This window comes from Rhipicephalus sanguineus, chromosome 1 (assembly GCF_013339695.2).
Source record: "Rhipicephalus sanguineus isolate Rsan-2018 chromosome 1, BIME_Rsan_1.4, whole genome shotgun sequence".
Lineage (NCBI taxonomy): Eukaryota > Metazoa > Arthropoda > Arachnida > Ixodida > Ixodidae > Rhipicephalus > Rhipicephalus sanguineus.
In genome coordinates, this window is record NC_051176.1 from 91,459,510 (window position 1) to 91,476,300 (window position 16,791).

Consider the following 16,791-nt stretch of genomic DNA (forward strand, 5'->3'; position numbering starts at 1 on the left):
GACGTAGCTTCAACACAAATAGTACGTAGCTTCAACACAAATAGTTACGAAAAGAAGAAATTGCGGCAAAAGCAAGATGTAACTCTTTTGAAATCCGACCAAACCGGAACCGAAACACCGAAGGACGCGGCTGCTTTACTTTTTTATGCGTCTAGTCTGAGAGGGCGAGAGCTACCTCGTTTCGAGGCTGTGCGCGCTGCGCTTGCCGTGATGGCACACGTCGCCCACGTAGGTTAATGCTTGCGAATCCTCCTTCTGGCCAAATGTTCGCGTGATGGATGTGTGCTTATATGTAAAGAGAATAAGTGCGTTCCACGTTAGCTTGTGGTTACCCCTTGAACACTGACGCCGTTACAACACAAAAACCCAGTTCCTAGTAACACATATGTAACTACAGCGCGCTCGATATACGAAGCACCCCTTCGACAACAGATTATTCTGAAAGTCTGCAGCTGACAAAGGGTGTATGACATAATTTGTTTCATAAACGAGAAGAGGCAACTGTTCGTGGGTTTAAAGCAGTTTCCATCTCATTTTTTGATTGTGGGACTGCAAACCAACGCGCGCGCCGCGCGTATTCCATTGCCGTCTATGGCGGTCGCGCCGTGTTTTTCCTCTAGCTACATGGCCGCCGGCGGCTTCACTTGCTCCCGTTGGCGGCGGCCGGGACTGCCACTCCAGAGGTTCTATAGAACCTCCTTGGTAACACCCAGTCTAAGATGCCATGTTCCGACACGGCCTCCAAGATCGGTTGGTGTGGCCTCCGAGGTAACAGCAGGCTTCTGTTGCAATCACATTTTTAAAGCTGAGAATGTTCAAATAATAAATAATTGCTATTTATTCTGCGCAAATAAGTGCTTTTTTTTGCAACGCCACAAAAAATCACAAACATTCAGTTGTGCCTGCACCTGCATTGGCAACCGATCGCCACCGACAGTCAGCATACATTGCAATGGCGGCTCTCAGTGCGCAATTTGCCCGGTGTGCGTCTTTAGCGAAATGTTTATTGCCACCTACTACATACAGCAATATTCACGCCGCAAAACTGAGCTCGTTTGCTCACGCAGGACCTAAATGGAAGTACGGAAAACTGCGTTTTCTGGCCGTGGCAGGAATTGCCTGCGGCGCTGTCGGTCACGCTTATATGCGAAGCGTGGAACCAAGAAAGGATCCGATCGGCGATATGTTGTCGCCCCTGAACATAAAAAATATAAGCAATCCTGGGACGAAAATTTCACGTGTCGTAAGTACAGCTTTGATTATGTGAATGTGCGCGTTTGTTAGCTCGATGACAGGCGTGTTGACTCGAGTACTCGCCGTCTCGCGTAGCCATGTTCATTCATTCTCCGAGTGCCCTTGGGTCCTTCTATCGTGCGATTGTGGTAAAGGTTTGCCACCCAGGCTTGCTTTGGATGCGGTGCACGAATGTGCAGCCTGACCGTCTCTATGTATGGACGAAGTGTCTTAGAAGTGTAGCCTTAATTCTGCTTTCTTGGTCTTCACCTAGGTAAACGGGCCGACCGAAAAAACTGGTCTCAAGATAACAATGTACCAGTACCAAACGTGCCCATTTTGCTGCAAAGTCCGGGCCTTCTTAGATTTCTATGGCATCCCCTACAATGTCATCGAAGTGGACCCCGTGCTCCGTCAGCAGCTCAAGTTTTCCGACTACAAGAAAGTGCCGATCTTGCTCGTAGAAGAAGCTGGGAACTGCTGGGTTTGTGATCACTGCTCTCACTTTTGTTCCTTTCTTATGTGGAAATTATTTTGCGACTGTTATTACGCAGCATTTCCAATTTAATCCTGATGTTAAACTTCTCTCTTACTTTCGTGCAGCAAATTAACGACTCCACAGTTATCATCAGTATGCTGCAGAGCTACCTCCGTGACGTAAAGAGTGGCTTCAGAAAATACCTTTGTCTGTACGACCCAGTCAAAGTTCAGGATGCCTCGGGAAAAGAGTCGCTCGAAGTGTTCAACAAGTACTTTCTGATGATGGACAATGGTCCTGCAGAAGGAAAAGCTTTCAACGACATTAAGTAAGTGTGTGGTTCACATGGCCAGCAATACTGTGAGCTTTCAGCACAACTTGATTTTCGTTAAGGGAATAGCCAGTCATTATTAGCAACGTGTAGTCTTCATTCTGTCAGTAACTTCGTCCATAAAAATATGTGGTCCACAAAATGTACCACCTTTGTAGTGCGAGCAGCCACATTCAGTTCTTGGTTTATTCATGTGCAGGGAGGAGGTGACGTGGCGCATGTGGGCAGATGACGTGCTGGTTCACGTACTTTCTCCAAATGTGTACCGCACATGGCCAGAGGCTTTGCAGGCCTTCAACTACTTCTCGAAAGTTGGCGAATGGGAGAAGAACTTCCCAACGTGGGAGCGCCTTCTGGTTGTTTATGTAGGTGCCACAGCAATGTACTTTGTGGCCAAGAGGCTCAAGAAAAGGTAATGCCATTATTGTTTATTATTATTATTATTATTATTATTATTATTATTATTATTATTATTATTATTATGCACCACAGACTACTAAAGGGTTCAAGCATGACATGCACATCATGGTGAAATACACATTGAACACAGTGTGCTTAGAAGAGTAGCTGATAAACAATGCCAATGAAATGTGGAAGGAAGTAACAGTGGTATTGGGAATGTGATAAATAGTGTTTTATAAGCAGCTATTTTCATTTGCGTAAAATGTGGTGTTAGTGCATGAACTGAAGTTGCATTCACCTTGTAGGTAAAGGTGTTGCGTATAAAATCAAAGTTCAGTGCAATCTTCAGGCCATGGAATAGGGAAATCAACAAGTTCAACATTGTTATCTAGAATAAGTTCTTTGGTGAAATCTTTGACTTTGGCTTTAGGATAATTATATCCAGTTTTCTTTAGTCTTGTTTGTTGTGTTGTCCTAATTTTATGACACTGTACCGTGACAAGGAATAACGAAAAGAAATAGTGGGCAGCCCTTATGCAGGTTCACAGGTGTTCCTGAGCAGAAACCAGTCGAAATGTAACAATGGTTGGTCACAGAGATCAGCCTTTGATATTTTAGGAAAAGTCAAATGCTCTGTACTTGACTCTTCACTAAATAACTTCCCTAACAACATAATTTTTCATTTGTTATTTAGCAAGAGTGTTTCAGAACAGACCACACTGCCTTTCCTACTTATACTGTTTATACAGGGTGATTCAAAATGATCTTTCGTACTTAAATCATGTATAAGTCACAGATGGAGATAGAAAGATGTGATTTGTGGCATAATGTTTACACACCTAAAGTTTTTGCAGCCGTGTAACAGACTTCAGTGTGTGTGCCATCTCTAGCATGGTTGATATCGTAGTGATGTTCCAGTTCCGCTCATGTCTAGCCTAGCATGTCGTTTGTTAGATGTTCAGGCGCTGTGCCAGTGCGAGCTCGCAGTTCCTGCAGGTCTTGCACTGGGGTCCTGTAGACCACATTCTGGAATTGTTGGCATACAACAAAACTTAAGATGTATGTGAACATCATGCTGCAAACCGCACCTTTTTATTGATCCCAATTTCTGACTTGTACACGATTGAATTCGGAAAGGTCATTTTCAAACACCCTGCATTTGTGAACACTAGCACTGTATCACCAGTAGCGTGAAGCACAACAACAGAAATATCCACCTGTCACTTTCTTTTTCTACCAAAGTTGTTTCAATAAATGACCTCAGCAGTGTGAAGACAAGGTGGTTCATTTAGCTAAGAAAAGGTGCTTAGGACAGCTAGGAAATCCAGTGCACCTGGCCAGATTGTAACCAGTCAGTAGTGGCAGGTGATGTAGCACACACCTATCAGTCGAATTTTGCAAAGTGAAAGAGGCTTATATGTTGAGTGCCTCTTTCATTCAGACATAACCTGAAAGACGACGTCAGGGAAAGCTTTCGGGATGCTTGTCGTGAATGGACAAAGGCAGTAGGCACGGAGCAGAAATTCCATGGGGGCAACCTTCCAAACCTTGCTGACCTGGTAAGCAACACTAAACGTTACACCATAGGCACTGCATAATAATTGCACCTCAAACGTGCATCTGTTTCTGGAGAAAAGTGTGATCATTATGCAAGTAAATATGATGTATGTAGACTCCTTCAGCATTGTGAAAGCATTGAAATCTACAAAAAAAAAACAATAACCCTGTGATTACTAAACTTTACTCACTGCTGTGCACTTCTCATACGTCTGACCAACATGTTTAAACATTTTGGTCAGACGAAATCATTTTGAAAAAATGCTGATCCGGCCACCGACAGATATTTTTAAACATTTGTTTAAAGCTCAAAGCTCTGCAAATTAATAGTGGTTGTCATAGGCAGGAAGCATTGTGCACATTTATACCAAGTTTTATCGGCATAGCATGCAGTCTGGTTATTTTCAGCATATGGTTGTCAGGAACAAGTGCTCTTAAAGCAATACGAAGCAGCATATTGCTCTGCTTATGGTTGCCTGGTGTTTTGAAAAGTCTACTCGTCCATGCAATGTCAGGACAATGTTTCGCTACTTTTGCTGCACACAGTATATTGAAATGAAATCAAGGCTTCGACGAACACCCGTCTGGACGGTAAGAATCATTGAATAAAAGACGAGGACGCCGACCACACGAGAATAAACAATGTATTGACGTTTCGGCATCCAGAACGGGAGCCTTGTTCACTGTGAATAAGGCTCCCGTTCTGGGTACCGAAACGTCAGTACATTGTTTATCCTCTTGTGGTTGGCGTCCTCGTCTTTTATTCAATTTATTCACACGTTGTATCAGATACATTAAATGATGCCTTGACACCATTATACTGTTTTGTCGGAGTTATTTGGAAAAACATTGCTTACGGTACATTATAACTAGGGCTGCATGTTTTCGGATAAATCCGAAAAAATCCGATAAACACTCGCCGGTTCATTTTTTGGCAATTCGGATTTATCCGATAAATTCCACTTTTAACGGCCAATATGACCCTGTTCCATGTTCTAAGCATGTTCTAAGCGGTCATTGACACATCGGCCGGTTTGGCCCATATAAACTTTACCTCACATCAACAGTATCTCGTAGACCGCACCCATCGCACATTTAACAAAGGGCTTGTTGTGCGCAGAATGAGAGACATCAACGTATGTAGGGTGCCCGGGAGAGAGCGACGACATCTTGATATACGGTCCCCTGGTGGCACTGGGGCACGCCAGATTTCGAATACACGAACCTCGTAAAGTATGCTTGCGTCTATTGCAGCAAACTATAAGGTTGTAATACATGTAGGTGTTTTGTGTTCACATATTTGTGCTTGTGTGTACTACATGTGTTTGTGCATTCAAACCTTCCAGACAACTAAAATACGCTTCGTGTGTTCTGATGTTTTTGTGTTCAGGTATCATTTCATCTAAGATATCGGAATATTGAGAATAATGCAAAATTAAGCTCTGAAAAACACCCTCTGAATTTCAAGGAAAATGAACTCTGAAAATACGGAGCACTAATCATAACTTATGCAAGATCAGTTATTCTTAGCCAAATTGTTTTTTCATACGCAGGCTGTTTATGGTGTGCTGAGTTCTGTGGAAGGCTGCACAGCATTTGAAGACATGCTAGCAGACACCAAAATTGGTCCTTGGTACTACAGGATGAAAGAAGCCACATCAAGCCATGCTGGGACTCGTGCTTTGAGCACTACGATGCGCTAGTTTAGTAGAGTTATTCTTGAAGTATGTTTTCTTCGCTGCATCTCATTTGCTTTGACATTTTACTGTTGCCTTAAAAAGTGGCATTATCTGTTATTAAATAGGTTAACTACTATGCATTGTGATACATATTCATCCCTTACCACTTTACGCACAACTGTAGCTTGCTTCAAGTTGCCTCAAAAGCAAGTCTCAGTATGGTGAAATGAGAGTAGAGAACTGATTTGGGGAAATTAATAGCATTCCATAACTGCAGGATGTTTCTTGCGCACAAAATGGATGACGAGAACCAAACGGCAGGTGGACACGGGCGCAATTTTCAAACTGATATTTATTCACAAAATAGATGTTTGTACACAGGTGATGTGCCGCATGCACCATAAATAGAAAAGGGCAAAAAAGAGGGTTTTAATAAACAGGTGAAAGAACCAAAAATTGATAAAAATAGTATGTATGGCACACACCAATAGACCTGCCTGTCTTTACCCCATGTGGGCCTGCAACTTTGTTTTTTAGCAATGAAACATTGCCGTAGATAATTCAGCCCCTTTTTTTGTGGTGGGTCTACTGAAGCCATACTGACGTATGTCAAGTAAACTTCGATGGTCTCCCTTGCCATTTTGTTCGGATGCTTGACCGCCACCGTGGCATCTTCAAAAACAGGCCGACATTCACAGTCCCGGCAATACACACCTAAGTGTCTTTGGAACTGCTGTGTTCATTGTTGTTGTGCTCCCCAAGCATGTAATTTAGCCAGGGGCGTAGCCAAGGGGGGGGGTTGGCGGGTTCAAACCCCCCCCGAAATTTTTCAGTTTTGCTTGCGCATATATACACGCACACATACAAATGCACGCACGAACATACATAATGTATGGTTAACCCCCCCCCCCCCCCAAAAAAAAAATTTCTGGCTACGCCCCTGAATTTAGCCATCTTCCTGTCAGACCTATGTACAGTACTCATGGATTCAAACGCGACATCAGATTTTTTTAGTATAACGACTGGTATTCGAAATTGCTCAAGATAATTATGTCACGCTGTGACAAATCTGGTCTCTAAAAATAGTGTTGGCTCTGTTCTATGAATACGAGTTGAAATTATGCCGATATGACCCGAACTGAAGACTGGAAACAAAAGTATGCGCGTTACTTAGCCCTAAATTGTCGTGTTTCAATCCGTGAGTACTGTACCTACTGCCAACCATTGTTATGCAAGGGTACAGCATGCATGTTTTCCTCGCATGTCACATATGGTCATGTTTGAGACCCCCCCCCCCCTTCCTCTTTTTTTTTTGGTTTCCTTGCATAGAGATATACCAGCTTGCAGGGTACTAAAAAGCCGCCTACACATCTACGCTTTCGCCAATCTTTTTGAGACAGTGGAATACATTATGTTAGTACAGGATCACAGTTACCCTTTCATGCTGCTTTTTCCCACTGTGCGACTAATTTGGCAGTGCAGCACTTCATGGCTAGCAATAACAATTTTGCAAGACACCTAGAGAAGGCTTGAATGGCCACCTTGGTGCAGCCGACCAACCTGTGCTTGACACCTGTCCAGCTTCAAGCGACAAAATATCCTCAAGGTAAAAGGTGGTTCAGGATGATCCACGTTTGGAATAAGCAGCATACCACACTAATGGGAGAACTTAAAAACATTTTGCCATGGTGTGTGTGTCAAAACAAGCGATGCAGCCAGCTGGCAAAATAAACCTATGTTTACTTCAACGAACAGAGTAAACCAGACCTACACTCTGGCTCTGATTGGTACAGAGTATATTAAGAGCAGAAGCGACCTGACATGAATGTATTCATTAATATTTCTAGACAGAAATGAAAACTTTGGCTAAGGAAAAAAAAAAAGCCATACTTGCATGCAGTTCCACATCAGCTATCAGCTACAGGTTGAACATCAGGTAATCCAGACCGCTAACGTTCAAGAACACCCATAAGACAGTGTGAAAATCTATTTGGCTAGCAAACCCAGTTTGTAAAGGCCATTTGTGATCTTTGGACTCCGTAATTCTCCCATTTCTTTTTGTGCTGAAAATGACACTAGAAATCAGAATCACAATAGGATATAATAACACAAAAATAAAGCTGAACAAAATATACCCTTACTCTCTTGATGTAATGCATATGTTAAAACTTCTATTTACTTACAGTAGATCACAGGGCTTTAATAAGTGGGGGGGGTTGGGGGGCAGCTACATGAGCAAGCGAAGGACAAAGCACTAGTGCTTTGCCCTTTGCTCGCTCAGTAGAATGTCGTAAATGTACATATCGCTATTACGAAAAAGCTGAATAAAACACACTATTAAAAAGTCTGTTCAATTGCTCACAAACAGTTACGGTCATTGCTACGATGACTTTGGGAAGATTTAATTCCCCATGCTTTCCTTGGCTCCCATTGTCAGTTGGCTTCATTACAATCCCGATTCTTGTATGTGTGTAAAATTACAATCATAACGAAACTAACAGACAATGAGAACCAAGGAAAGCATAGAACTATTTAATACAAACAAATTAAAAAATGAAAATGTAAGTGGAAAAAAAAGATGACTGACCGCAGGTGGAATACGAATCCACGTCTTTGCATTTTGCATGTGATGCTCTTACCACTGAGCTACCATGGTGCCAGTTTCCCATCCATTTTTCTGGCACAGCAGTAGTTGGCAAGAGCTGGCACCGCAATGGCAAGAGCATCACATCCACACAAAATGCGAAGACGTGTTTACATCCCACCAGCAGCTAGTAGCTTTTTTTTTCCCACTTTCATTTCCTTCCTAAATAATTTATTTGAATTAAACAAATAAATGCTAAGCTACCTGCCATTGTACCTTAGCACGTAAAATGTTGAGCAGCTAAGATGGACTCCCAGCCATGGCGGCCACATTTTGATAGGGGTGAAAAGCAAGAACACTTGTGCACTTAGCTTTAGGTCTACGTTAAAGAATCCCAGGTGGTCAAAATAAATCCGGAGCCCTCCATTACAGTGTGCCTCTTACATATATTGTGCTTTTGACACATAAAACCCCTGAAATTATGCTTAATTATGAATTAAAATATAAAATAAATTCTTTAAAATTAAAAAGAGATAGATGTACATGATTACACAAGTGTGCAGCTCAGTCCCTTCAAATCTAGACAATTTATTTGGCTTACATACCAATTATGTCACATATATACAGGCTGCAGAGCAACAGTTTATACAGTACATACATATTCAGATTATGTCTCATTTGCTGATGCAGACTTGGCAGCAAAGTTGTACTTTTTCTTCCTCTCAGGGCCAACTTGTTCGCTTTTTACAATGGCTTCAACGGCCTTAAGAGCATCCCGATACTTGCTTTGCAATGCTTCAAGCTCATCAGTATTGCTAAGATCGAGGGGCTGAATGTCGGTTTTTCTAGCTGACGAAAGCATTTCCTTAAAAGCCTGCAACTGACCTTGCCGCAGAAATGTCACGGCTGTGCCTGGAACACCAGCACGTGCAGTCCTACCCACCCTGTGTACATATGTCTTGATAAACTTTGGAGGATCATAGCATATGACATGGCGCACATTCGCCACGTCTAGACCTCTGGCCAGAACATTTGAGCAAACCAAGATGTCCAGTTTGCCAGACGCAAACTTTCTCAGCACTCGTGCACGATCTGCTGTGCTCAGTTTAGCAGAAAATTCTTCAGCACGAACATTACCCATTTCTTTCAGCACCAAGCTAAGCCTGTGGGCATCCTCCTTAGAAGCAGTAAAACAAAGGGTGTCCCGGAAACCATGGTTTGCCACAAGATCCCATACAGCCAATGGCTTCGTGTTATCATGAGTGAGGTAGTAGAACTCGCTAAGCCCCTGTGGTGTAGTATACTTTCCAACAAAAGTTTTCTGCCGCTGTTCATCATCTGGCATGTTGACTGTGGCGGTGGCTGTGAAGAGCTTTGGTTGAAAAAGCATAAGGCTTTGCAGTTTGTCAGGATCTTGCGTCAGCGTTGCCGAGTATAGCAGCTTTTGTACGGGCTCTCGGCAATGCTGAAGACAGCACACAGTCAATGGATGTGTGCACAGCCGGTTGTGGACAGTGCATCCACAAGAGCAGTTCGTCTTGTCAGTACCAAACACAGCTTGTTCTACCTCGGGGATCAATGTCGTCTGCACATCCTCAATAACACGGTCAGCTTCATCAAGCACAAAGTACTTTAGCAGATGCAGGTTGAAGCCAGGAGTCTTGCGTATATGGTCAAGAAGGCGTCCCGGAGTAGCCACTACAATATCCACTAAACTCGCATAGCCCTTGGCACCTTTGCGAACAAGCAGTCCCTGTTCTTCAGCAAATGTTCTCGTCCCAGTAATCAATTGCACATTCAGCGATGTTGTACCAACATACTGCAAGAATACAGCGTGGACTTGTGCTGCAAGCTCCTTTACAGGAAGAACAACAAGAGCACGGACAGCACGCACAACACGAACTTTGAGGTCTTCTATAATGGGTATAACATACGCGAGAGTCTTGCCACTGCCTGTTGGTGCAGAAACACAAATGTCGCGTGGCGGCAGGTGTGAACGCCTTTGCTCTGACGAAAGCAGCCACGGGACTACCTTTTCCTGAACAGGGAATAGATTCCGTATGTGGTTTGCAGCCAACGTAGACATCATCTCGGTACTTAGGCTGCTGCTGAAGTGTTCTACTTTCCTGCTACCAGGCTTCTTGCCTTTCTTCACCATCGATGCAACCATTTCTGGATTAGATAACCATTCTGGTAGAACTCGATGCACTACACCTGTCCTTTTCACTTGCACATCACCTAGAATCGGATAATATTCTCCAAGACTGGTGTCAACAGGCTCTTGCACAGGTTCCTCCTCACCATCTGCTCTGCCTTCAACCTTACTGTCACGTAACTCGTCATCCAATGCAGGCTCATGCTCGTGACTTGCAGTAGGCTTTGCTCTGTCGGGTGGATCACCATCTGCTGTGCCTTCAACCTTACTACCACGTAACTCGTCATCCAACGCAGGATCACGCTCGTGACTTACGGTGGGTTTTACTCTGTCATGTGGATTGTCGCCGGCTCCTTGGTCGCCAGCAGCACTTGAGTTTCTATTGCCTCTGTTATGCCGTACGCGAGGCTGCTGGCTTCTCTTCCTCCGGTTTTTCTTTTTAACTGCTGGCGTTTCTAATTTCAAAACATTCGACAAAGGTACTGCTGGGGCTGCGTCGTTGTTCAAGTCCCCTAGCTTGACTTTCTTAGCAGGCGGCACTATAGTGTTGTCCTGTGCGAGTTTCTTGTCACCAATTTTCCTCCTCTTGCCATCATTTTGCTCATGTTCAAGTGTAATGTCCGCTGAATCTGTGTGCTGACATCCATCTTGTGCTGAAGTACGTGCCGCCTCTTGTTTTCGCTTGGCTTTCTTTAAAATTTTCCGTAGACGCTTGTCTGGGTCAATCTTTTGCTCTGGTGCCTCAGTGTCATCGGTAAATCTAAAAAACAAAGTACACAAATACTTAATGACCACAGAGATGAAAAGTAGACATGCACATCAAATGGCTTTATGTTCAGCGCCGATCGCAGCCAGGGCGGCGATCGGCGCTGACTAACACTCCTATGTTTAAATCTACCTATATACCCCATAAAGTGGATGAGAGGATGACCGCCGCCGTAGCTCAGTGGCAGAGCATCGGACACGTTATTCGAAGGTCGCAGGTTCGGTCCCTGCCGGCGGCAAGTTATCTTTTCGTCCACTTTACTTTCTTCACATTTATATTCTAATTACTACAAATAACACCCTCTATACTTTCCTTGGCATTATTGTCTGTTAGTTCTCATTAAGTAACAAAGATGTACAGTAATAATAATTTATTGGGGTTTTACGTCCCAAAACCATGTTATGATTATGAGGGACACTGTAGTGGAGGCTCCGGAAATTTCAACCATCTGGTGCTTTTTAATGTGCACCTAAGATAAAGTACACAGGCCTTCAGCACTACGCCTACATCGAAATGTGGCTGCCGCGGTCAGGATCCGATGCTGCGACCTTCGGGTCAGCAGTCAAGCACCGTAACCACTAGACCACCGTGGTGGGTGAAATGTATTGTAAAGGCATTGACACATAATTCCAAAGCTGTAGAAACTATGGCACACATTCCTGAGCCTATGTGAAAGCCTTGAACCTGGGACTAGGACTTCATGTTTTGTACATTCGCTTAATGAAGAGATGGTGTAATTTTTTTCATCCTTCTTTTTAAATTTTTCATTTGGTTCTATAGAAAACCTGTTATAGTAAAACATGTATTTTGCAAGAAAACTGCGTATGGTGGGATTGTCGATGTACGACTAGACAAGGATGGACAGTTTGGCTAGTTAATGTTCCCTTACTGGAAACTTCAGAACAGAAATGACGAGACAGCAATGGTGTTATTTTCACTTATTTTCATCTTCACGTTCCTGCGGTTTAGTTTTATAGCTTTGCTTAGGCTCAAATAAATACTGCACTGTGTCACTTGCTAAGTCCCAGTACATGTTTACTGCGGTAGTCAGAATATCCATCTAGACATTCTATGTAGTCATTTCTATCTGCCGCCCCGCCACGGTGGTCTAGTGGTTATGGCGCTCGACCGCTGACCCGAAGGTCGCGGGATCGAATCCCGGCCGCGACGGCTGCATTTTCGATGGAGGCGAAAATGTTTGAGGCCCGTGTACTTAGATTTAGGTGCACGTTAAAGAAACCCAGGTGGTCGAAATTTCCGGAGCCCTCCACTACGGCGTCTCTCATAATCATATCGTGGTTTTGGGACGTTAAACCCCAGATATTATTATTATTTCTATCTGCTACCTGCGCATGGAAAAGGCAACACCAGAGTGGGAATGACAAAGGGGCATACCTGCATTGTAAGAGTTCGCCTCTATCACTCACTTTCATACAGGGGTAAATTTATAGGTAATTCCAATGGTACGAACTTTTCAGCACTTTCCCCCTTTTTCTCAATTGTATGTACAAACTGTACTTACATATCCTATCAAATGCTGAATTCTTCCATATATCAAGAACCTATTATTTAATTTGTAACTTAGCCTTTTTCTATCACAAAGAAAGCTTTTTCTTTCTCCTCTTCAAGTCAGTGAATACAGTATCACTTATAGGAGACAATTGCAAGGCCATTCCTTTTCCTTTCTTTGTGATATTTTGACAAGTCTACATGACCAATAATGATAAAACCTAAAGACCAATGATTTGTTTACCCTATATGACACCAATTCATTAATTTCTGGGGTTTTAAAAGCCAAAATCACATTATGATTATGAGGTGTGCCATGGTGGGGGTCTCCAGAATAATTCTGACCAGCTGCGGTTCTTTAGCATCCACCTAAACCTAAGTACACGGGTGTTCTTGCATTTCACCCCCATCAAAACACGGCTGCTGTGGCCAGGAGTCGAACCTGCGTTTTTGAGCTTAGCAGCGTGACAACTTACCTTCTAAGCTACCATGGCGGGTGTACTACACCAATCATCATACATCAAAGAGTGATACACCATGTTCAAAAGGAAGCTTGGACTGCACTTTAGCTTCAACAACCTGTGTATTTCTGGGTGCCTTCCCACAAGAGTGTTTTTTAATCCAAAAGGACTTCTTTTTGGGCAAGTTGGTGCTTAGCTTGCTTAGGTATGCTTGACTGTGGCGCAAAATACATTTCAAAATGTATTTTTCCCGCAATGTATTTCGTGCCACAGTCAAGCATACCTAAGCAAAATGTTCCCTCAATGCTCCCTCCAACCTCCTTCCCCACCTCCAAGTCTATTCTTGCTTTCACATGCAGTTTGTCATGCATCTAAGAGCATAGGGCAGACAATATTTTGAAAAATAAATAGATAAATAATAAATAATAATTTTTTGTTTCCTGTGATTTCAAGCACCTGGTCTTCTTGAACAAAATTCAATTATTCATTTGTATGTGCACAAGATCATTTAACTGAAAAATAACTTTTAACAGAAGCTATGTAGCAGCCTGTGACATCCCCATTTCTACATTTCTGCAGTATTTTGGCAGGGAATCTAAAAGTGCTCAGAAGAAACACTGTGCCAAATATTTATATCTTTAGCGAGATTGATTGAAAATAATAGGCATAACACTAAGAGTTCGGAAGACAGCAGAATGGATCAGAGAGCAAACAGGAGTAGTCGATATTCTAGTAGACATCAAACGAGAAAAATGCACTTGGGTGCACCACGCAACGTGTAGGATAGACAACTGGTGGTCAATTAGAGCAATGGAGCGGATACGAAGGGATGGCAGATGCAACTGAGGACGGCAGAGAGCTGGTTGGCATGATGAAATCAAGAAGTTTGCAGGAATAAAGTGTAATCAGCTCGTGCAAGATAAGGTGAATTGGCGATCACTGGGAGAGGCCTTTGTCCCGCAATGGACACAGAACAGGCTGAGGATGCTAACATCAAAAAGGACCTTAAAAGGACAAAGTCAAGCAGCGTATAACCCGGGGCATGTCTGCATCTGTGCCCATTTGGTGCCATTGGTTCAGTGCCTACAATCTGAAATCTGGTGAGACAACCAAATCAAAGGTTTTTCAGAAGCACCTTTTCCGAAGCAAGTGGATTGTTGACTTACCATGGTAACAAAGCCCAGCAGTGCAACACAACATCCACAACAAACTCACGGTCTTTAGCGCTCACAAAATTAGAAGCACGCATGGGTGCAGAAATGGCAGCATTTACTGACAATCACTACGGATTTTAAAACACTGTAATGTGTTCATATGCTTGAAACAGTCAAAGTATCCCTACGTAGGATTGATAGGCGGGCGAGTTGGAACTTATCCATCTTTGCGCAGCGCACGAAATTGACAAGGTCCTCTTCTCTTGTGTCCTTGTCAATTTCGTGCGCTGCGCAAAGATGGATATCCCTACGTGATGTTACTGAGGATGGCAGCATAGTCCTACGCAATGTCATAAAGTAATTCGGAGTTCATCACGACGTTAGTCACTACAGGGGTTGCACATTTACCATCATTGACATTACACATAAAGGCATAAATGTACACAGCAAGTCACGAATGAGGTCCGGAAGGCACGACGACCAAGAAAAACGGTGATTGTGAACAGTGGTGTTGATTTTCAAGCTGTCGCTTAATGAACCAGTTCATCAATTTGTTTTTGTTGTATGGTAATCATGTAATGAAGCCGTCTATCCACTTCAGAAGCAATTACCTTAAAACTTTTTTAACATTTGTATGCCCGCAAAAGCTACAATTGTTCAGAAAAGGAAACAGTATTTAGTAAGCAGTTTGGGAAATTTTTACCGCCTACAAGTTGCATACAAGCCAGTAAAGATTCACGAGATATACCATGATAATATTAGTGAAATATTATCATACTACTACAGTAAACAAAAAAGTTCTAATACAACGATATCTGAACTTTTCCAACGCCAACGGATAGTAAGAAAAAGGGTCAGCATGTGGCCTGAAATACATGACTAGTATAAGCTCTACCCTGCTCACTTGAACATTTCTATATTTACCATCAATGTCCGCAAAGCTACTGCTTCAGTGCAGACCAATCTGTTGACCAATGTGAAAGAGCTTCAAATACAAGATGACACGTGCTCGCTTACGACAATTCGCTTTGAATAAAAAGCTAACAAAGAATACCAGCCAGGACAACTCACCTGCTTACAACGTATAGTTTTTCCATGTTGCAAGTAGGAACGGTGATTTATTTAAAAGCAGAAAGTTTTGTAGATACACGCGCGACAAAACGTGCACCGGCTGCTCACAGATCGCATGCTTCAACGCACTACACGCACACGCGGTGATGATCGTGATGATGATGATAATGATAAATCCGCTGCTGTCAGCTGCCGCTGCTTTTGAAGCGGGCGACCATACAAACCATACAAGCTGTTGACGCGAGTACTGACTGAGAGGCGGTGCAAGGGGCGGTGTCCGTGATTTCTAGTGCCCAGAGCTCAACTTTCTGGCGTTCACATTTCTTGAGATTTGAGTGTCGCTGGGTGTTGGGTTCAGATACCATCTAGTGGATTGGACAAAAAAAAAGTGGCAGTTATAAAAACACTGCCATTCTGTATCACACTACCACGCTTGCTGGTATCAGTGTGTTTTGCCATCACCAACGTTCCAGGCCTCAATAGTTTCGATCGGTGGCTTCGACCGCCGCTTGCATTCTCGCATCTCCAGTGATATCGCCAACATCTCAACGCGCGATGGTCAAATGTCACGTAGACGCAGAAAGCTCTCACAGAAGAAATGACATCTGTACTGAAAGATAAACCAGCCAAAGCTTGGAAGTGTTGGTGGGCATGATGAATGTTTTTGAAGGTAGTAAGGCACACAATACGATTATGGGCAGAGCATGAGGGGGAGTACAATATGGGTTTCGCGAGCATAGGCGTGCGCAAGGGGGGGGGGGGGAGCAGGGGTGCGGTCACCACCCCCTCCAGTCACCTAAGAAGAGGGGGGCCGCAAAGTCTGCCCCATACATTGATATAATAGGGGGGGGGGGCGATGAACCTTCGACCCCCCCCCCCTGAAGGGGAGCCCTGGGCACGCCTATGGTTTCGAGGACGGCATATGAAATACATGTTTCAAATCGGCGCCCTGTCATCTCTAGTTTCCGCGATTTCTGTTCACGTTCTGACTACGATCTACAGCAGGCTTATCCTTCGGGGCAGGTGCACTCGAATGTGCTACGGTTTGTCTGGTGTAGTGCAGATTATTAATTGTGTCTGCAGCCTGCCAACATTTTTGAAAAAACAAAACGCAAGAAACGTCGAACAAAAATGAAATGGTTGGAAATCTTTAAGACGCGAACAAGGCTTTCGTATGGAAGCCTAAACGTCTTAAAGTTTTTAAACCATTTCATTTTTGGGCGGTGTATCTCGTGTCGTCTTTTTTTCATTATGCCTCCTCCCGACGAGAGCACTTGTCGTCGAACCATCGATTCAATCAACAACATTTTGTAGCGAACAATATATATATCAATACATATCAGAAAGAGCACCTACCTTATCCTCACATTCTGCCCAAAGCTTTTAGCCTAGTACAAGTACAAAGTTTCCT

At 43.4% G+C, this 16,791-nt stretch overlaps 2 protein-coding genes across 3 annotated transcripts; one reads left to right on the forward strand and one right to left on the reverse strand.

Moving 5' to 3' along the window:
* Window positions 1-934: 934 nt before the first annotated feature.
* Window positions 935-5,818, forward strand: LOC119393980 (prostaglandin E synthase 2). Its single transcript, XM_037661196.2, has 6 exons — window positions 935-1,243; window positions 1,508-1,717; window positions 1,837-2,039; window positions 2,242-2,454; window positions 3,886-4,003; window positions 5,555-5,818. Exons 1-6 carry the CDS (start codon window positions 953-955, stop codon window positions 5,702-5,704), a joined length of 1,185 nt encoding a protein of 394 aa, XP_037517124.1. The 5' UTR covers window positions 935-952; the 3' UTR covers window positions 5,705-5,818.
* A 3,077-nt stretch (window positions 5,819-8,895) lies between these two features.
* LOC119393990 (ATP-dependent RNA helicase DDX51) lies at window positions 8,896-15,529 on the reverse strand. 2 transcript variants are annotated; one of them, XM_049415203.1, is made up of 3 exons: window positions 15,381-15,529; window positions 10,684-11,179; window positions 8,896-10,584 (listed from the first exon to the last, which is right to left on the reverse strand). In XM_049415203.1, the coding sequence occupies exons 1-3, from the start codon at window positions 15,404-15,406 to the stop codon at window positions 8,932-8,934; spliced, it is 2,175 nt and encodes a 724-aa protein (XP_049271160.1). In that variant the 5' UTR covers window positions 15,407-15,529; the 3' UTR covers window positions 8,896-8,931. The 2 variants fall into 2 exon arrangements, with proteins under 2 accessions (XP_049271160.1, XP_037517133.1); XM_037661205.2 differs by having other exon boundaries at window positions 8,896-11,179.
* Between the last annotated feature and the right edge of the window lie 1,262 nt (window positions 15,530-16,791).